Raw genomic sequence first — 22,079 nt, 5'->3', positions numbered from 1 at the left:
GATGATGAAATTCGTGGAATAAAAATAAAGGACTATTCATACAAGGTCAGAGCATTTGCGGATGACATAATGTTAATTGTAGAGGACCCATTGGAGAACATGCCAAGAGTGATAGATAAGATCAAGGAGTTTGGAGACTTGGCAGGTTTCTTCATTAACAAAAAGAAGTCAAAGATATTATGCAAAAATATGACTAAGCAGAAACAACAATTGTTAATGGAAACAACGGATTGTGAAGTAACAAGTAAAGTGAAATATTTGGGAGTCGAATTAACTGCAAAGAACATAGATCTATTCAAAAACAATTATGAAAAACTATGGACTCAGATAGAGAGAGACTTGATTAAATGGAATAGATTGAATTTGTCATGGTTGGGCAGGATTGCAGCAGTTAAGATGAATGTGTTACCAAGAGTAATGTTTTTGCTACAGACAATACCAATCATCAGAGACTCCAAACAATTTGAAAAATGGCAGAGGAAAATATCAGATTTTGTTTGGGCAGGCAAGAAGCCTCGAGTGAAAGTGAAAGTTTTACAAGATGCAAAGGAAAGAGGCGGAATGCAACTGCCCAATCTGAGACTTTATCATGATGCAATCTGCCTAGTTTGGTTGAAAGAATGGATGACATTAAAGAACAAGAAACTATTAGCCCTAGAGGGATATAAAAAAATATTTGGATGGCACGCATATTTATGGCATGACAAAGTAAAGGTCAACTCGATGTTCCTGCATCACTTTGTTCGGAGAAGTCTATACATAATCTGGAAGAAGTACAGAATTTATCTACAAGAAGGAACCCCTTTGTGGGTGGTTCCATATGAGGTGATAGACCCGAGAGCTGTTGATAATGAACAACAATGTTTAACGTATAAAGAAATAACTAAAACTGAAGCATCCAAACTTAGAATAAAGACACAAGAGGAACTATCACCTAACTACGATTGGTTCCAGTATAGACAGATCAGAGACTTATATAATTCGGACTCTGTAAAGGGAGGTATACGAATAGAGAATTCGGAACTAGAGCAGACCCTTCTTAAAGAAGACAAGAAAAGAATATCCAAGGTATACCAAGTACTGTTGAAGTGGTATACAGAGGATGAGATAGTTAAAACACAAATGGTGAAATGGGCTATAAACTTTAATAAAGAAATAACAATGGAGGCATGGGAATACTTGTGGAAAACTACAATGAAGACAACGACATGCATTAATATCAAAGAGAACATTTACAAAATGATCTATCGTTGGTACATGACACCAAAGAAGATTGCGCTAGGGAATTTGAATACTTCTAATAAATGCTGGAAATGTAAGAAGCATGAGGGCTCCCTCTATCATATGTGGTGGTCGTGTGAGGTAGCCAGGCAGTACTGGGGGGAAATAATAAGAGAAATGAGTGAAATTTTACAATTTCAAATTAATAAGAACCCAGAACTCCTGCTACTGAACTTGGGAATGGAGGGAATTCCAGCCCAACACAGGACGTTGATATTTTATATGACAGCAGCAGCTAGACTTTTGTATGCGCAAAAATGGAAAGTACAAGAAGTGCCAACTATTGAAGATTGGACTTACAAATTGCTGTATATGGCTGAAATGGACAAGATGACAAGAAAACTGAGAGATCTGGACTCAGGGCAGTTCAACACAGACTGGGAGAAGCTGAAACAATACCTGGAGAAGAAATGGGAGGTGGGAGGAAAACTGTGGCAGTTTGAGAACTACTGAAGTATTGAAGTAGAGGGGGGAGACTTTACCGGGGGGAGAAGAGATAAATGTGAATTAATAAGCAGTCAGATTAATAGATTGACATATATATAGATATATATAGGTTAACAAACAGAACATAGAGAAAATAATTAATTATAAGGACTAAATATAAGGAGCGATTAACTAACAATATTTTCTTTTTTTTTCTGACAAGTTTTGTACCAAACTGAATGTCTGAAGATATAGATGGGTCAAATTGATTGACTACGTGAGGAGAGATATATAGAACTATTATAAAAAGATAGAATGAGTAATATATATAGAGAATAAGTCAAATTGTTTGATATAAACGAATGTATGATCTATATGGTTTATGATATATAGAAATATCTGAAATTGAAAAATTGGGATAAATTGTTTATCTAAGATGGAAACAAAGACTTACAGTTTGGGCATATAATGTTAAAAATAGTTAAGGATGTACTGCTTAGAATAATGGAGAATATATATTTGTTTTAGATAGAGGAAGCTAATAAAAGTAAGGGAAAGGGGACAAAGGGTTGGAAAGCTGTTGGAAGTCAACAAAAAGGGGGGGGAAAGGGAGGGGGTTAGAGATGAAAAAATTGGGGAAAATTGAATGTAAATGTGGAAATAATGGATTCTAACCCAATAAAAATTTTTCAAAAAAAAAAAAAAAAGAATGTTGCTGCGTATATATTCCGCTTTCAAGATTAAATTGTTCCTGCTTCAATTTAAAGGTATTTAAAAATCTTCATTATCGAGTAGTGTTTTAATGGAGGGGGAGGGGGTTGGTGCTTGTTTTAGTGTGCTGTAAGCTGCTTGAAGCATTGGAGTGAAAATGCTTCAAGCGTCAATTTGGTGCCACTGGCTGACACAGGAGAACCTTCTCCACCCAATCTGTTGCCTTATCTATTTGAAACAAAAACGCACCCAAGTCCCAGCACAGAGCAGGGTAGTTTCCAATATGAGTATGAAAAGTAGTAAGATAATAAATGGGAAACAAAAAAACCTTAATAACCTACAAAAAACTATTATGCTCAATAGTGGAGGGGGAAATCCACATTAAAAGCCATTTAAGAACATCGTAAAGAGCCAGTTCAACAGGAATACAAAACAAAAATATAACGACTATACAGAGGAAGAATATGGCAGATGTGGGTGTGAAGAGGAGGACTAGACAACTCGTCTAATCAGGGACTCCCATGTAAAATCAAACAAAACTCCCAGAACAAAAAAAATGGTTTTGTTAACAAAGGGCCTGGGGGGAGGGGGGATATTTTACATGGCACCAGGCAAACCAATATGGGAAGGGGGACCTGTTGAGGGACCACAACTGAGAAGGCCCTGTGCCTCACCCACCCTCCTTCCAAGGGAGGGGGGCACACACAACAAGGCTCTAAATTTTAATTTTTTCCTTGAGCCTTCAACCTTTCAGTAGTCCAAGCATGAAACTATCTATTACACCATCCCAGCTCTAAAAGACATAAAAGGGATACAGAGGAGGAAAGGAAACCCTAATTAGACACTGGCATAGCATAGTGGCTAAAAAAAGCCAGTAGGGCCTTCAGTTCAAACATCGCCTCTGCCACAAGCTCAGTGGCTAGACCACAACTGGAGAGAAAAAAAATATACAAAAGTCAATAAATACAAGTACAAAGTGTATTCAAGTGAAAAGTGACTAATGCTTCTAATAAATACCTATATATCCTAACAAATATTCCTATGAATGTAAAATTCCAATAAGCATAAATAATGACAACAAGATCGCTTAATGACAGTGTCAGCCGCATATATGAAGTTCACAGATTCTCTGATAGTAAATCAATATTACTTCCTCTTCTTCTGAAGTGATGCTAAAGCCGAAGAGAGATATTCAAGATAAGGCTGGAATCCCACAGGTAAGTATTCCAAAGAGTATGTTCTTTAAAGCCTTCTCGAAAAGGAAAGGACACAAAAGACCTCCTATGCAAAACAAGGTAGGAATTCCACAGGTAAGTCTTTCCGTAGTTCAAAGTCAGAGAAGTAATATTTCTTTTCCAATTTAGGTGAAGAAGGTGAAGAGACTCGGAAAGCTCAGAAGTAAGTACTGCACCAGTAGGACTCTCAATAATTCAAAATCTCTAATATAATATCTTCTTCTAAATTTCAGGTGGAAACCATACAGATGGAGAGGGCTCTCAATAATTCAAAATCTCTCAAAATACTTTATACTTGTTATTTATTGATTTTTGTATCCCCTCCAATTGTGGTTTAGCCACCAAGTTGTCTGGTTCTGTATCATGGGGGTGCCTCTTGGTTGGTTGCTCTGCCGCAAGCTCAGCAGGAGGCAAGCTCCACTCATCAGCCTCAGTCCCCATCACCAACATGAGGCTAACAATGGCCTATCTCACAAGCCTGTTGTAAGGATGACAAGATAATCTCTTTATGGCACTTTGAACCCTGAAACCACTATATAAACGCCAGGCTTTGACAAGATAATCTCTTTATGGCACTTTGAACCCTGAAACCACTATATAAACGCCAGGCTTTATCATAGACCTTTGGGCTGCATAAACCCAGCCTTGCAGAGGCCACAGCAAGAATCGTTAAGCAAAAGTGGCTCCCCCCCCGGGGGGTTTGTGTGTGTCGGTGAAGCAGAGAGCAACACCGTCAGGAGCGCAGATTTGGTCAAGAGTCTCAACTCCTAGGAGAGTCACTCAAGGGCAAATAGCCAAATGGTCAAAGCTGAGACACTAGACTAAGATGCCTCCACCCTCTTCAGGAATGAATGGTCACATCAGCAGAAGAGAAAACAGGGCTGCACCTACCTGTCACTGCTGTTCATCGAGTGTTCTTCTGTGCAGGCAAACATGGGAACTGCACAGAAGACACGACGATGAACTGACAGTTCCAACGGTGACAGGGGGCAGAAGAAATCCTTGAAGGGGAGTTAATGGGCAGCGGCAGTAGTGGAGAGTGACACTGGTGGAGGATCTTTACAGACAACGGCAGTGACACTCGGCTAACCCTGGTTAGGACTGTGCAGGAGGCGGCGATGGTAAACCACTTCTGATCATCTTGTACCTTGAAAACTCTTACGACGAGGCAGCCCAATGGCCTTACCTGGAAGGAGTCCATGCAGACAGGGCTGGAGGCCAGTTCCTCGTCCACCGCGTGTAGCTTCTCCATGAAGGTGGTGTCCTTGGTCTGCTTAGGCTTGGGGGGCGGCGGGGGCCCCATCGGTACAACCTCAGCACTGATGTGCCGCTGAAGGGGGGGTACAGAGGCTTTCTCCGCCTACCGGAGAAAAACACAAGAAAAGCTCATGAACCAACAGATCTGAGAGCCTGGCCCGGGCAGAAGGGATGAGAAGGCTTGTTTTGCCTTTTAAAGCAAGCTTTTAATCCCCAAGAAGGTGCTGGGATGCGGTTACTATTGTTCTTCATCATGTTAAGAGAATGCTGTTTATTTCACATTCATTCCTGGGATGTACTGAACTGCTTTTTTAAAAAAAATATATGGTTCTCCCACTGAAGGGTCCAATGCAAACATCTGAGTAAATAAATTCACACATTTGGGGGTGGAATTTGTGCTGCGGGCTCATGCCATTCTCTTTCCGTTCCTGGGCTGATCTGAGAGCCAGTTTGGTGTAGTGGTTGAGAGCGGCAGGACTCTCATCTGGAGAGCCGGGTTTGATTCCCCACTCCTCCACTTGAAGCCAGCTGGGTGCCCTTGGGCTAGTCACGGCTCTCTCTGAGCTCTCTCAGCCCCAACCACCTCACAGGGTGATTGTTGTGGGGATAATGATAACACACATTGTAAACTGCTCTGAGTGGGGGTTAAGATGTCCTGGTGGTATATAAATCAAATGTTATTATTATTATTATTAGTCGTCTGCTGGGCGGTCTGCATTGAACAAACTACCGTCAGTGCAGCCCTCTAAACTGCAGTTTGCAAATCGGTCTTCAAATCATAGTTCAAGGCTGTCTAAGGGGGCAGCATCTGATGGACAGGATGCCTATGAGACATTTCCGAGCACCAAAGGAGCGTGAGCCTTACCTCGGAAGGCGTGCCTCCCTCCTCGTCCGCTTCCATCACATCAGACGACTGTCTCGTTCGGGACCGTTTGGCCCCATGAGGAGAGGAGGTGGCGCTTTCCACATCGCTCTCCAACAAGCTCTGCCGAAACAAAGTGAGAAGAGTAAGGAAATAAAGAAGGGGAGCTGCTGCCAAGCATTCTCTTATTTCACTGCAGGCTCCTGTGCAGGCCGTTCATCTTTAGCGTGACAAAACTGTATCAAAGGGTGATACAAGCAGGAATCGTGCCATGAAGGACATGGAAGAAACCCTCTTCAAACAAGAATCCTAAAATGAACAAGGGACGTTTGTTCCCTCCTGTTGGCTCTCATCGCTGAACTGAGGCTCATTAACAACTGCCTCAGCCTCTGAAGTAAGCAAGGACAAGGATCAGGGCCTTTTTAGTGCTGGCTCCCATTATGTGGCATTTGTTAGCTAGGAGAGCTCTCCAGGCCTGCACACTCACTGCTTTTAGAACAAGCTGTTCTTTTTCACCGTATGATAGAGGACAACAGGCTGACTGGCTTGTTTTTGGCCTAGTTCTCACTGCAGTGCAGCTGTGCAATATTACTTCAGCAAGAAGGTGGGGGGCTCACATGACTGAATGCTGCTCACACAAAATAATGTATTCCATCTATATAGAAAACCAGCAAGTCAGGGCAAAGTCAGGGCTAGAGCCCTTCTCCTGACAAGCTAGTTTTCTACTTGTAGGGAATGTTTTCCTACGAAAGAGCATCCAGAGACGTGTGCCCCCCGCACCTGCAACTGGAAGTAGTGTAGCCCAGACACAGGTTGCCCACTTCTTTGAAAACTGCATGATACCGGAGGCACCGTTTTTAAGGCTTTCTTTATATACTGTAAACAACCTCAGTACCTACCACTATTCAGGCCCAAACAGCAGGATATAAGTTTTGAGAGGAAGATACATTTAAACCACAGGAGATGGGCTCCCAAAACAGCCAACTCTCTTTCTAACCTCTTACACCACAAGCTTTAACACAAGGCTAAATGGTCGACAATCCCACTTTTACGTATACATCCAAGTGTGCTTTTCATCCCCTTCATGGAAAACCTCTTGAGCTAAGGTTCCTACTACAACAGGTGGGCAAATTCAACAACCCACAAAGGCACCCCCACCACAAATCTAAGAATCTCTTCCCTGTGTTGCATCCTAACCAGCAGGCTCATCTTATCTGTGATAAGGGACGGATGGGAATTTTATCATACCCCAGACCAGGCCCAGCATCAGCATATACTGAGGTGAGCCAGCTGCCAGGGCCCAGAGCTCCTGGTGGGTCCCACTGCCACCAACCTCTTGCCCACATGCCTGCCCTGCCACTTGCCTTTCCCCCACAATCTGCTTGGTGCTCTGCCATCCATCCTCCCTGCCACACGCACCACCCAGCTTCATTGGCGCAGGGCGTGCAGGTGGTACAGAGGGTGGTTTGGGCAGCCACAGTAATTGCACTCACCAGCCACACACTGCCTAGGGCCCTCCAAAACCTGGAACCGGCCCTGTCCAGGACCCTCCTTCAATCTCAACCTGTAACATGGAACAATTTAAACTGTTTTCTACAAACATCCATTTTCCCTTGTTCTTTAGGATGACCAAATAGATGCACATTGGGACTCCAAATGTGCAGGAGGAGAAATTTCAGGTGTTTGGCTTGCATGACAGATAAAAACCAGCTCCCTTCCTAACCTAACCTGATAATCTGGAAAGGGAAGGGAAGGCAGCGCTCAAGACATGCAGTTAATGAAGCAGGACCTTCTGGAGGGGGGGGGGACTCAGTCACTGTTGAGCAGTCAGAACTAGGGGTCTGCATCCGAAAAATATTCAGGTTTTCTGCTTCGGTAAACCCGAAGTGGGAAAACAATTAAGAATAACCTGAATCCCAAAGTGGAGTTTGAAAGCGCTTGCAAGTGGCACGAAACGTGTAGCTTTACGTTTCAAACGCCATGCCATTTGCTCCCCCTCCCATCAGCTGAAGCAAGCGGCACAGCATTTGAAAGTGGCACAAAAAGGATAGCTTTCAAACTTCCCGCCCCGCCGCTTTTCCCCCCCAATAGGAGGGGGGGGAAGGTTCCCTTCCATGCAACGCAAACAGCTAAAAAAGCGATGCAGGCCCAGCTGCTGCCGCTTCGCCTGAAGCTTCCCAAAGTGATACAAATCGCTTCGGACAGCTTTGCTTCTGGATTTCCAAATCAGCTCAGCAATGCTGGGGCCAATTCAGGAATCCCGAATCTTTACAAAGTGGGCCCAATTCGGGTTAAAAACCCAAATCAGAAACCCAAATTGCACATCCCTAGTCAGGACTCAAACTCAGGGAGGATGGTGTAAGCTCCTTTCCCTGGAAGGGACAAAGATTACACTTGGCCCCCATAGAACTGGAATATATGGGAAGAGGATACCCTTCTCCAGCGATGGATAATACTTTCCTCTCCTTTACATCTGGTAATTTAGTTCTTCACTTGCATTGTTTTCCCCTGCTGTAATCCTAGTCTTACTGTATCGTTTATTGGAGATCTTTGCTGTCTGATTGAATTGCTTTCTGGATTTTACGATCTGCTTTGAGTCTCAGTGAGAAAGGCAGGCTAGAAATTAAAACAATAATAATAATAGTAACAATTCTCTGTCTCTATTTAAACCTCAAGCAGCACCAAGAAAATGATGGAAGGGGGACAGAACCTGTGCCGTAGATCTGGACATGCAAACAACCAGTTTGCGTGTCCAAACCGGCAGCTGAAGACAAATGATACAGAGAGCATAAGCCAGCCAAAGCAGCTACAGAAATCCAGAAAACTTACCTCCTCTGCTGTCTCATCCTCTTCCTCCTCCTCTGGCTGGTACTCTTCATCAGAGGAATCATCTTCCTCAAGAGGAATGTCCACAAATTGGGGGGGCTGCAGAAGGAAGACAGAAAATGCCGACTGATGTCAGAGAGGGGGACAAGAACACAAAGGCAAATATGGCAGAATGTCACCTCTTTAAAGATTGCTGGTGGAAAGCTAGGGAAGGTGAATATGGGGGTTGTTTCACTGATGCCAGTGAGGAAAACAGCACCCCCAATGCCACCGGGGCACGTACATGGTAGCTTTCTGCATACCACGCCAACGTCACTGTCGTTCTCTGTCACACATTAGTTAGCTATACCTGGAATTAGGAGGTGGCAACTATACCCTGAATCTGAGCACATGACAAAATCCCAAAAGGCAAGATTTTGGTCAAACAGAAGTTTAAAACAAAAACAAGTGTCTGGTCCTCATGAATCACCAGGGTGGGGGGATTCAAACCTAAAGGGAAACAACGAGTCACAGCCCTCCTCCTCCACCCAAAAAGTCTAAAAAATAAACAGCTCAACAGCATGACAAGCAGATGCTTGGCCTGATCAATGCTAACTTAAGTTCACAAGGCGAGGCCCTCTCAACTGTCCCATCAACCAAACAAGCTCACCTGGGTGGGTATACGAGAGAGGGCGCTTTTGGTGGAAGCCCCATGATTATGGACCGACCTCCCCAGGGAGGTGCGTCTGGCCTCCTCTTTTTTTGATTTTCAGGAGGCAGTTGAACATGGTTTTATTTAGAGTATCAGTTTAAAATTGTGATTTTCAATTAAAGTTTGTTTTTATGAATGTGTATGGTTATCCATCAATCCCAGGCTAGGCTAGACCCTGTAACGTGACTTAACAAGTTTTGTTTGGCTGTAGGAGCCAGCCCAAAAATTTAGGAGCCAGACTCATTTTTCAGGCTTCAGGGTTTCCTACCAATGATCATGTTTTCTAACAATCACTAGCTCAAAAGCTCCTCACTGCTTCTCACAATGTCTCATCATTTTATTAAACCTATGACAGAAATTTTGTGGCATAAACTTGGTTGTTCTCACCAAAAGTTAACCTCTAACCCTACCCTAACTTCTTGTATTTCCATTCAGAATTGGTGAGAGAGACTACGATAAAATCATTGCTCGGTGCCACAATGAATTTCTAGGCACCATGGCAACCTGGCATCTGGGATTTGTTGGGTCCTGTCTTGTAACATGCCAACCGTAACACCCGTTCACTGGCCAGACACTAACCTTAATTTCATTCGCCTTCTTGATTGGAGAAATATTCCATGTGGGGATTACCTGAGGAAACAAGAGCCACTGTTAGCATGCCCTTGTGAACAAAGAAAACGTAGTAAATGAGTGTATCAGTGACGTTAAGAGTTTACTGATTCGTCACTGTCTGGAAGTTAGACCTAATGTATAGGATTCCAGCAAGAATGGCTGAATGCGGCTTCCGAGTGGTTCAATGTGTTAAGTGTTTGCAGGTCCCAGGCCTAGCTGAAACATGCTGCCTTAATTAACAAAACCTGCAAGCAACCTCTGAGCCTCTAGTAAAGGACCTTGAAGACCAGTTCCAGCAGCTGTCTTCCCTGAGAGTTTTGACAGCACTATGCCATTTAGTTGTTGTGCCCTGATTGCTTTCCTGTTGCCAGATGATTTGCTCAGGGGTTAGAAAAGAAGGCTTTTGAATACATATTAGGAGGCAGGGGAGGCTGAAGAACTGACCTTTCACCATCCCTCACCTTGGCAAGCCTCCATGGTAGCGTGGCGGCACTAACTTGGCATCGAAAAGGTCTACACACTACCAGCTGTAAAGCTACTGGATGTCCATTAGAGATCCTTAAGCAAGTTAGCTCTAAAAATTTTAGACAGAGATTTAGTTTAGCAACAGCCAGATTATTTGTTTTCTGTATCTCTTGTCTGGTTTGTCTAACTGAGTGCTTCATGTTTCGCAACACTCCTTAAACTTAAATAAAAAGATATTTTATTCAAGCAACGTCTGGCTCACTGACTGAAGTGTGAGTGAACCCCAGAGACGAACCCAGGGGCTGGAGAGTCAAAGCTTCAGCGAAGGGAAAACTCTCAGCCCAAATTAAATTTTAAAAAGGTCATGCTCCCCTCCTGCCCGACTGTCAGTGCAGCTTTTTTCAGCGCCTGAGGTGGAAGGCTGGGGGGCTTTAACCGTATTGCTCTCTGAACTCTCCAAAAGAGGCCTGCTCTATGAAGGGTTATCAAAAAAAATCTGAGAAAACAGGCTTAAGTAACACGGCAATTGAATCATGCAACTAAAATTAAGCCTTTCTGTACTTTCTTAAGAGCAAGGGACTGGGCTAGATTTGGGAGAGTAGCAACTGGCAGCCGCCCAGCCAAATCTGCCTGTAATTCCAGAGGCCGGAGATGACTGAACGGTGTGGCGGCTGCAGCCATGGAACTTCATGTCGAGTCATCTTTTGGGGGGGATGGGAGACCCTCAACGGCAAGGGAAGGCATAAGAATACACCAATTCTCTTCCAACTGCTATTTCCTTAATCCGCTCCTTCTACCCTGTTCCAGAAAAAAATGTCTATTAACATCAACAGACATTTTCCACCAAGACGTTCCTTTCAGGATTAGGAAAATGAGCCTTAGGCTCTTTGCGGTTCCTAAAATTAACCAAGAACTCCTCGCCCTTTTCCCAGGTCAGTCCAAACCAAGAGCAAAATACACAGTAACTCACCACTCCTTTCTCCACCACTTCCTTTAGTTTGGAGCGAGTCATTTTCGGCTCCTGGAACAGGGAAGGAAGAAAAAGAAAGCCCACTGAAGTTTGCAACACAGAGAGTTTGCCCATCCAGGCTTCATTATTTTTCATCTCACAGATTCTCTTATTCTGGGGGGGGGAGACTTTCTGAAGGGGAGGGGCAGACTTACAAACATGGGCATGTCCTCGGTCTCACTGATAGCCGCTTTCATCATGGCTACAACGTGCTCGTTCGTGATCACTTCCTGCAGTAACACACACGGGGGGGGGGGCGGGAAGGGTTTCAGCTGCATTTACTCCAGCAGAGAGAAGAAACAAGGTACCCTAACCCAAGCTAAACAAGGAACATCAAAAAAGAAACAGATGAAAAGGGTCTACGGGTGACTCCAGCAGCCTTCAAAGAGGGCCACATACTTCGGCTGCACCCGGATTAGATTACTCAAACATGCCCTACGTGGGGCTGCCTCTGAAAAGTGCTCATAAGCACTCGTTGGTACGGAGTGGATACTGAAGCCCCCTTTTCCAAACAGGCAACACCCATTCTGTACTACTTCTTGGCCCAGTTCACAAAAGTGCGGGCTTCCACTTCTAAAGCCCACCATACCTGTCTGGGACCTGGATGTCTCACGTGAACTAACCCTGCATTGCAGCTCCTCTGCCACCTTTCCTCAGGGGCCGTATTTTCTTGAACGCTACCTGGGTGAAGGAGCTCAGGTCACCAAGCAAGGCCCTGCTCAGTGTCTCTTCCCCCTTTCAAACTGGGGCGGATTTGGACTACTCGATGCAGTCTCAACTAGCAGCAACGATGGGCACAGGTTTCCCCCTACCACCTCCTTCTGCACTGCCACCGGTCAGGTCCAATCGGCCCCAGCAGCACTGCCAATTTGAGGCCAATAACCAGCCACGCTTGGCCCACCAGCCAGTGGTACCAATAAAACAGAAGCAAAAATAATGCGGTGCCTACCCATCCTAAAGACTGTGAGAAAAACTGGTAAGAAACCGATTAATCGGTCATCTGTGAATACAAGTTGCTTCCAGGTGACCAAGCCGGAAGCAACTTATTCCCCTGCACCAGCAAGGCCATCAAGTGACTGACACAGAAGTGGCTAACATGGAGTGGGGTGCGGCAGGCAGGCTAGTGAATTCTAACTCTCCCGCAGAACTTTTACGTGCAAAGCTGAAACACCCACAGCAAAGTTCCCTTGCAATCCTAAGGACTGAGGCCTGACAGCGAAGTCTGGCAACCCCGTTCCATACTCACGTGGAGGATGTTCCGCACGTTGACAGCTGTCAAGTTGTGCTGTTTCGCCCCATCCTCCAGAGTCCGGTCCAGGGCGTCATCCAGCTTGAGGTCGCAAGACAAGGGAACTTTCCCCTCCTCTTCCTCCTCCTGGCCTTTCCCTTCCCGTTTCCGTTTAGTAGCCCGCCTCTTCTTCCTCTTCCCTCCTTCTTCTTGCTCTTCTACAAACAAGACACAAATCACCACCACCCTGCCCAGAACCATAATACCAAAAACTCAATTAAGCACGTCTTTCGATCCATCCAACAAAGCAAGATTTCCCTCATTAACTTTTCCAAGCACAGGGTGGCTTTTACATGTAATTGACATGAAAATGTAACTTATTAAACATAACCCCTGGCTCTCCAGCATACGGTATTCAAAATGATGTGAGGTGGGGCAGCAAATTTTTAAACGTTTACAAATACCAAAGCCTGATAAGAGGGGTGCCAGTTCAGCAACCATTGGCTGATTTTGGGCTTTAATTCTTGCCTTGTGAAGAACAGTGATTTTTGAACTTTTTGTCATTCCTTGAGGACACCAAAAAAACATTTGTTTTTGACTGTTGAGGATCAAGGCTATGAGGGTCTGATTATTATGGGAAGCTACAGAGATAAGCCGCCTGAGTCAAGTTTATATATGTGGACTGTGATCTGAGCTGATGTGGGGAGAGAAAGTGAATTTTTGGCTGCTGTATTTTTATTTTATTGCACAGACAAGACCAGTAAGTAAGTATTTTAACCATGCCTCTCTTAAACCCAGGCTTTTTAAAGATGGAATAAGTGTTCAAGCAGGAACGGTGCCCCTTTTTTGCTAGTGAGTTTTACGCAGGAACAGCCCAGATAACCGAGCCTCCCTTCTTGAAAAGGGCTCTTTATATCTGGCAGCTGTGCCTCCCATTGCGACAGTCTGCTCCATTCCAAAGCTGGGACTGGAGGACAGCAGGCACAGAACGTTTTAGAGGCTTCCTATTGGGAAGGATTCAGTTTGCATACCTGTAATACTCACCCACTGGGATAAACAGCCCTGTCTCCTCAGCTTCTTCCTCAGCTTCTAGAAGCAACTCACTGCCCTGCGTGATCTTCGAGGCCTTCGCATCAGAGGCAGCAGCACCTGCCATCTCACATTCAGTCCCCGGCTTGGGTGAAAGACCACCAGCTGGAACCAACAGGTCAGTCAATTGTTGCAATCCCAGTTATAACAAGCAGCGCAAATAATAACAACAACTGCTCTTCTATACCACTATTCTAGACAGATTAGTGCCCCACTAAGATCAGTGAACAAAGTCAGTGTTGTGGGTTTTCCGGGCTGTATTGCCGTGGTCTTGGCAGTGTTATTACTATCTGCACAATACAGCTGGGGCTGAGAAGAGTTAACAACAACAAACTAGGCTACCCTCAGGTAAGATAGAAGTCTAAAGTGGTAAGTAGCCAGAGGGTAAAGAAATATTAATAATCACTCTTGCTCAAGAATTCACGAATCTCTTATTAAGACTATAAGTCTAATAACACATACAACTCATACATATGACTCATACATCACTTATATACTGATAACTTGTATCACAAGAATAATACATGTATATCTAACAAAGTCCCCGTCCGAGGACTCGGGCGTATACAGGCAGATGGAAATCAACCAGGTAAGTCCTAAGGTTGTTATTGAAGAATTTCCAAAGTAGGTATTGCTTTTTCTTCTGTTTTCTCTTTCTGTAAGTAAAGAAGAATCCAAGGTGTGGATGAAGAACACTAAAATGGAACAAGCCCGGAACCACAGCCGGCAAGACTTCTCTTTACTTCTTTAGTTCTTCGTCATAAGACTTCCTCAGGGGCATCTACCTTATGATGTTGCTTTTCAGACACGCCTGCTACATCACCCATTAAGACGTGGAAAGTCCTAAGCTTTGGTTTGAGAGGAAAGTAAGTATTGCATATATTTCAACCCCCCGCCCCCGCAAATAAACAGAAAATAACACATTTTAATAGCTTCAAAATTTGTGGAATTTTACACCTCCCAACCATAGATCATATTGACGCACACTGTGCAATCTGTCTTGAGTCTCAGTGAGAAAGGCAGACAAAAAATAACATAAATAAAAAATAAATAAGATAAAGGTGTTTCAGGATGTGCCGGGGCATAAACACACACTGAACTTTCCAGTTTTGTTTGAGAATTCTTTCACACCCTATTGCAGGAGTGGAAGATGAATACGATATCACTTAAGGACACGGGGCAGAAAAAAGGTTTTATTATTTCTGCACTACTTTGCCAGTTCTTTGCATACGTCACTCACTCACCTTCACAGTCCAGTTTCTGCTCCTTATCCATGACAAAGTCAGGCGCTGGCTTCGAATCCTGACTTGACTCAGCTTTCTGCTGACAGGCATCTGACCCTGGCCTAGAAAAGATCTTCTTCCCACCTTTCAAAGAAGCTTCTACCGATTCCCTCCAGCCCATCTGAGCTGCATTTCTAGATGGAAGTGCAACTCCCTTTGCTATTCCAGTGCCAGACACTTCCAAGACAGACAATTCCCCGACAGGTTCTGGCAAAGTCGGTGCTGATGAACAGGCCGATCTTCCAGCTGACGGGCTGAGCGGAGCCCTCCTTTCGGTCAACTCGGCCCCCTCGTCTTGCTGCACCAAGTCCTGGAGCTGGTGAAGCCCGCTTGAAGACGTCGTCTCCATTTTAACAGACTGCGCGTCTGAAGAGGGGCCCGTCTCCACCTCCAAGGAATCCGCCAGGATGGCTCTCCTCTTCTTGCACGGCAACATCTTCGGGGAGAGAGACATCCTAACTAAAGCTTCCCAGATGCCGCTCTGCAAAGATAAGATGATTTCTTGTTGGACTGGAACCAACCCATGGCACTAAATCAAAAAGTGCTTGGAGTAAATGACCCCCCCATCTACCTTTTTAAAGGACCCCTACGTGATTGACCTAAAATACCCTACCACCCCTTCCAGAAACAGATTAACGTCACCTTCAGGGCTGTCTTACCTCTTAACTCATCTCTCGCGGCACACCAATTCTGCTCCCTCAATGATCTGCCCCTTCCACCTTCCTACATCACATTGCCACATCTTCCTCAGACCACCCTCCGCACCAACACGGACTTCCATTTGTTCCCCTCATCACTTTTTCAACCCCAGCCTTCCCCCAAGGAGTTTGGATGGCCCTTCCCCTCCTCCACATTTATCTTCACAACAACCCTGTGAGGTAGGTTAGGTGGCCCAAATTCACCCAGTGGCTGAAGCAGGGGATAGAATCCTAGTTTCCCAAGCGCTACCCTGACACTATAACGCTGTATCACACTGTTGCGCTGGCCATTCCACCCAATCAGTGGGTAACTTCAATATACGACATTAGAAAGTAGCTGGTACTTCTCCCTCACCCACTCCATGTTCCTCACCCCTCCTCATCCTTTCCTTCTGTGTTGTAACTGTTAGATGCCAGTGTATCATGGCAAAGACCGGACTCTTCTACCATATGCATGGAACTATTTCAAGCGCTTCATTACTGTAACTATTATTACCACCGTTTAGTTTTATTATGTACCTGCCCCACCAGCCCAGGGCCCTGTTGAGCTGCAAAAATCCCAAAATCTTCCAGCCAGGAGTTTCAAAAGCTCTGAGTCGGCACCCCAGGAGCTTACAGAGCCACAGGAGAGGATGGAGGAGGCAGCATTTCCCTTCCAGCCCTTAGCATGCTTCTGCCCACTCACCCAGACAGTCGGTTGGGTCTTTCTCACTTGCCTTGGACATAACTGCTTTCAAGGCCTGAAGCCCTCGATTAAGCAAGAGTACACCTGGCTTTATGCTCCCAGCACTTGTTCAGCAGGCCAAGGCCTGGATCCAGACCAACATTTTCGTGGGTATGTGGATTTCCACCCCACCCCCTGCCCCCCGGCAACTGGATTTCAGGAGACGTTTCAGATTGCCAGAGGAGACGGGTGGCAGAAAAAGTGACACTCCATGGGCAGAAATCCTTGTGCCCACAGAAGCCCTGGATCTAAGCCCAATATTCCCTGCTTCCCATTTACCACCATTTCAGGGAACCTGTCTCTCCACTCACCCAAGCTAGACTTGATATGGCTGCTTCTTGTGAATGTGAAATCTATCTGGCCAGTCTTCCCATTTTGGCATCATTACGGCAGTTGGACCTGTTTAGCTGATTTCATTCCACAGCCACCTTGACTTTAGCCAGGGCTTTTTTTTCAGGGGAACACGGGGGAACGGAGTTCCGGAACCTCTTGAAAATGGTCACATGGCTGGTGGCCCCGCCCCCTGATCTCCAGACAGAGGGGAGTTGAGATTGCCATGTGACCATTTTCTCTGAAGACAACCCACTGAGTTCCACCACCTCTTTTCCCAGAAAAAAAATCCCTGACTTTAGCCATCCTAAGGACCTGTCTCACCCTTCCGCCAGGCTCCAAGATCTATTCTTAAGAGACCTCCACCTTAAGAGCCTAACACCTTCTGTCACCAGGTCAGAATTTCACTTCATACACAAAATCAATGGATGATCTCAGACAAGCTCCTGTCAGTCTGTCTCAAACCCTACATTTACAATACAGCTATAACACAGGCCAGCTTAACTATTTTAAAGATGGCTACGTGAAGCACATACAGGGGAAAAAAGAGCTGCCTGCAACAATCTTTTACTGACTTTATTTTTGCATCGTGGAATCAATGTTTACAGGTTAATACGGTATAATAAACCTGTAAGGTTGGTCAGTGTTATCCTCATTCTACCGGTTGGGCGAGGGGGAGAAAGAGAAAGACTGCCCCTCTCTCTGACCAGTCAGTGAGTTCACAACAAACGTAAGACTCACCTGAGCCAAGATTCACCTGAGGAGTTTTAAAAACATGGCTGGTAACTGCTCTCTGCGACCAAGAAATGACAATTGAAATGTTGTAACTGAAGGAGCCCAGAAAATGATGTGTGTTACACTTGTAAATAGTTTCCAGCTTTTTTTCTGAACATCCTAATTTCCCTGTCCCAGAACACTAATAAAAGTTACTTTCCCCCCTTTCTCTAACATGCAGTCTTAAGGAGAGCTGAATATTTCTAGAATGTAACCCAGGCAGCGCCCTGACATGGATAGCCCAATCTCGTCAGATGTCAGAAGCTAAGCAGGGTCACCCTTGGTTAGTAATTGGATGGGAGACCTCTAACAAAGACCAGGTTTGCAGAGGCAGGCAATGACAAACCACCTCTGCTAGTCTCTTGCCATGAAAACCCCACCGGGGGTCACCGTAAGTCAGCTATGACTTGACAGCACTCTTCACCACCATCACCAACCCAGGCAGTAGCAAAAGAATCATCGCAGCTGTAGCACGCAGCAAATCTAATTAGGCTATGATTAATTCCTTCACATGTACTTAAATAACTGCATCCAGAAGCCGCTTAAGTTCAGTCTATCAGGTGGAGGTTGATAAAGAGCCTACACCGGTCAAACTTCACATCACACCATCTCTACTCTGTCTTAAGTGCTGTCAAGTTGCTTCCAACTGATGGCGATCCTATGAATTAACAACTTCCAAAACACCCTATCGTTAACAGCCTTGCTCAGATCTTGCAAACTGGAGGCTGTGGCTTCCTTTACTGAGTCAAGCCAGCTGTCCTCTTCCCCAGTAGCCAATTCAATGCCTTCCAATCTGGACGCCCTGCCTTCCAGCATTATATCACCTTTCATGTTCGGTTGTCTCTCTACTCTACCATCATGTTAATTCCCGACCTTCACACACACCCCATCCACTGCATTTGCATGTGCATAAATACAAATGTCTTCACGCAGCCTATTTCCTCCATCTTACAAAAGCTCACACCTCAATACCATTTCATAATTGTGAAGGTGTAACAAACCCTTCTAGATCTTACAGGGCCACCCTAAGCTGAGTTACACCTTTCTAAGTCCACTGACATTAATGGGCCTAGAAGGGAGTAACTCTGCCTCGAAAAGCACTGTAAACAATAGAGGCTTCCCACTTATTTTTTACTTCATTCACAGCCAGTCTTGTTGAGACTCAAGGAGGATGACAGAACTAGAAAACGCTGAAGCAAAGACCAATATTTTACACAGAATAAACCATGGAATAAAACTGGATTACAAAATTAAGGAATATGAACACAATATAAACTATTTTTTCAGACATTAAAAACACAATCCTATTCCTTTGACAAAACGTCCTCTTCAACAATTCCATTTTCTTGAACATTTCCCTTTTTACTGCCACCATGTTGCCTTTATAAAATGCTCCTTTGAACAACGCCGTTTCATACATTTTACATAGCATTAGAAGCACTGGACCATTCCTGTTAGAGAGGCCATTCCACCAGCCACTGCCAAGGCTGTTCAAGTAAGGGCACTGTTGGTAAATAAGTACATGTGCAAGGGTATATAATGAACACACTTGACTACAAAAGGAATTTACAAAGCTAACAGGCTTTAACAAGTAGTGACACCGAGTTATTGACTTACTTTTATCCTCTATTAGAAACCGGCCAAACTATGTAGCAAGAAGTTTGAATCACTCAGTATAAGAACTGATTGTTTTAGTTGGTTTCCTCTCGCTCTGTTTTATTTTCTACTCTATTCTATCTCTTGCAATACTTTTAAAAGGTGCCCCAAAGATTTGTTGTTTTAGCTCAGCCAGTGTGATGCAATTGTTCAGAGTGAGGAAACCCAGGCTCCGATCCTCCATCTAAGTCATTACAACACTCCCTTGGGTCAGTCTCCGCCTAAACTAATGCAGCAGAAATAAACAGGAGTCTTATGACACTGTAAAGAGTAACATTTTATTCCAGCCAAAACTTACGTGGAATCGTCTTCACAAAATAAAATGTTGCTAGTCTTTAAGGTATCCAAAGACTCCTATTTATTTTTTACTGCAACAAACTAACACAGTTCCTCTTCTAGAGAAATACACAGGAAAGGTATTACCATGAGGAAAAAATAGGAAAATACATCCTTACACATACAAAAATAGGAAAGCACTCATTCTTATACATACTGAAAAATCTGTCAGCCAACACCTCCAAATTTTTCACAAGCACTCAGCCCTTAAGATGATTACAGGTGGCTTTGGGAACAGTCTTAACCGTCTTCCCCAAACCTACCTCACATTGTGGTTTCCAGGAGAGAAAAGAGGCCAGTTAAAGAATGGGATCAAGCCTTTAATAGCTCATATTCACTACTGTGACCACACTTCTTATACTCAGTTGCAGGCTCTTTCTCAAGAGAAGCCCACACATACCTCATCACCACTGAGGGTTGCCAACTCCAGCTTGGTAAATTCCTAGAAATCTGGGGGAATAGCCTTGGGAGGGCAGAGTTTGGGGAGGAGAAGGAGCTCGGTAGGTATGTCGTTTCATAGAGTCCAAATGCAGAAGGTGTCAACTTCTCCTTTCCTTTTATTCCCTTAGAAGTTCATTGATTTATAAATCTTGAGCAGCGGAAAATACTTATTCCTGATCATTTCTGGACGCAAGGGCTAAAAGGACTGAGACATATTTTGCAATTACTAAGATAAATTTAGGATCCTTATCGCTAAGCAGAAGAACCAAGGTTTCTGGAGTATAAGGGAACAGTTGGTTAACTAAGGCGTTAATATCCCTTATATTTTTGAAGAACCTACATTCAAGCAGGGCATGAAAGGGTGTATTAATCCTATTAAGGCCACAAAGGCAATTTCTGTCGGAGTAGGGCCTATTCAAAAGTCTCCCTCATTGCCAATTCCCACAAGGGGAAAGATCACTGTAGTCTGGAGATCAGTTGGGATTCCGGGAGATCTCCAGGCTCCACCAGGAAATTGGCAACCGCAGCCATTTAGCTCAGTCATCCTCTCCCAGTTTAACCGACCTCGCAAGGTTATTGTGAGAAGAATCATTCCTCCATGGAGCCCTAGATAAGGGGAGGGGGGGATAAATGTGTGTCAGAAACAGCCGCCTCCCCCCACCCCTGGTGGCTTCCCAGCCTCCTCAGTGGCCCCCTGCCTGGTAACGGCGCCTAACCGCCCCCAACGACACCGTTCCGTCCACACACACTAACCGAGCAGGCGCTTCCTCCACCGCGCCCCCCGCGCCGCCGCCGCCCCCTTTTGCCATCTTCTCCTCTCCAGTCACCCGCTTCCTCAAACCGGAAGTACCGGTGACATTCCCGGATGGAGAATTCTGGCGGGAGGGACGTCTGCACATGCGCGGCCGCCATTTTTCTTCCTGGCAAAAGGAGGGGAAAAGCCGGACTGAAAAAACTCAGGCGATGGACCCGAATTTTTGGGGTTTTTTATGGAGAAGGACTGATCCTGAGAAGAAGGGTGAAGCCTCAAGGAAGAACGAAAGGATATATACGTATAAAATGAAACAAGCCATAGGGATGAAAGCAAGCGAGGGACGCCATCTTTGTTACGGGGAAGGCGCCCAGCGCCGCCATGTTCGTGGCTTACTGTCGGCTTGTCTGCTTTTCTGGCGCGAAGCGACTTGCACGTGACTTCAGGAGGAGAAGGAGGAGCTAGGACCCGCTAGCCGTCGAGTCTGTGACGTCACGCTCTAAGCGCTTGGACGGCGCTGTAGGATTTTTATAGTCTTCGGTAACATTTAAGCATCATAGACGGTCTTATGGGTATGAAAGGCAAGCAGCGCTTAAAGCAGTGTCCACCTTCAGAAACTGAGTAACAGTTTGTCCTTGCCTTGCTATTTGTCAGCCTCCAGCTGGGGCCAGGAGATCTCCCGGAATTACACCTGATCTCCAGACTACATAGAGGAAAGGGCAGCTTTGGAGACTGAATTCAATGGCATTAAATCTTGCTAAGGTCCCATCCCTCATCCCCACATCCCCAGGCTAAGACCCCTCCCAAATATCCAGGAATTCCCCTGCCTGGAGTTGACAACCGTAGCAAACCGGATAAATGCCTCTGCAACTGCTGGGGACGTAAATGCAAATGGCAACCTAGTACAAACAGGACAATAAAGGAAGAAATGGTAGAGAATGTGGGAAGCGGGAACACAATTGTACCAGCACTATCATAGTGCATAAGTAAGATGCAGTCTTGAGTTTGCCAATATAAAGAAGAAACAAAATTGTAACTGAAAGGGTGCTGCTACTACACTTGGGCACATGAAGAACTTGTGCCACAGGGTATAACAATGCTAAGTTGTTCAGACTACTTTAAAAAGTCGATTGGACCCTGTTAATGGCTATTAGCCGTGATTGCTAAATAGAACTTTCATGATCAGAGGCAGTGTAGCTCTGGCCCCCAATTGTATCTTTCCAATCCGGATCCACCAGGTTTCTTCTGATGTTCTTAACAGCACTCAACATGCCGGAGATCCAATAACTGAGTCTTCTCTTGACCTCTTTGCCAACTGTCTCCAAACTGCCTTTTTCAGATTAAATTCTGCTTTGAAAATTTCACCCCTTGGGCACATCTATGCTACTAACCAA

General features: G+C 44.9%; 1 protein-coding gene across 3 annotated transcripts in view; it reads right to left on the bottom strand.

Annotated features, from left to right (window-relative positions):
- The window catches only part of GON4L (gon-4 like), a 55,002-nt gene extending 34,233 nt beyond the window's left edge, over positions 1–20,769 (bottom strand). For all 3 annotated transcript variants that reach the window (XM_054994064.1, XM_054994069.1, XM_054994076.1), the window contains exons 1-10: positions 20,688–20,769; positions 14,937–15,456; positions 13,648–13,797; positions 12,622–12,821; positions 11,531–11,605; positions 11,337–11,387; positions 9,869–9,919; positions 8,602–8,697; positions 5,776–5,895; positions 4,840–5,013 (exon numbers count right to left, since the gene is read on the bottom strand). In XM_054994064.1, coding sequence (XP_054850039.1) covers positions 4,840–5,013; positions 5,776–5,895; positions 8,602–8,697; positions 9,869–9,919; positions 11,337–11,387; positions 11,531–11,605; positions 12,622–12,821; positions 13,648–13,797; positions 14,937–15,429 — 1,410 coding nt within the window. In that variant the 5' untranslated portion in view covers positions 15,430–15,456; positions 20,688–20,769. The remainder of the gene's footprint in view (positions 1–4,839; positions 5,014–5,775; positions 5,896–8,601; positions 8,698–9,868; positions 9,920–11,336; positions 11,388–11,530; positions 11,606–12,621; positions 12,822–13,647; positions 13,798–14,936; positions 15,457–20,687) is intronic.
- Positions 20,770–22,079: the final 1,310 nt, after the last annotated feature.

This window comes from Eublepharis macularius, chromosome 1, assembly GCF_028583425.1.
Source record: "Eublepharis macularius isolate TG4126 chromosome 1, MPM_Emac_v1.0, whole genome shotgun sequence".
NCBI lineage: Eukaryota > Metazoa > Chordata > Lepidosauria > Squamata > Eublepharidae > Eublepharis > Eublepharis macularius.
Note: the sequence above shows the minus strand (reverse complement) of the source record. Positions and strands in the feature narration are given on the sequence as shown.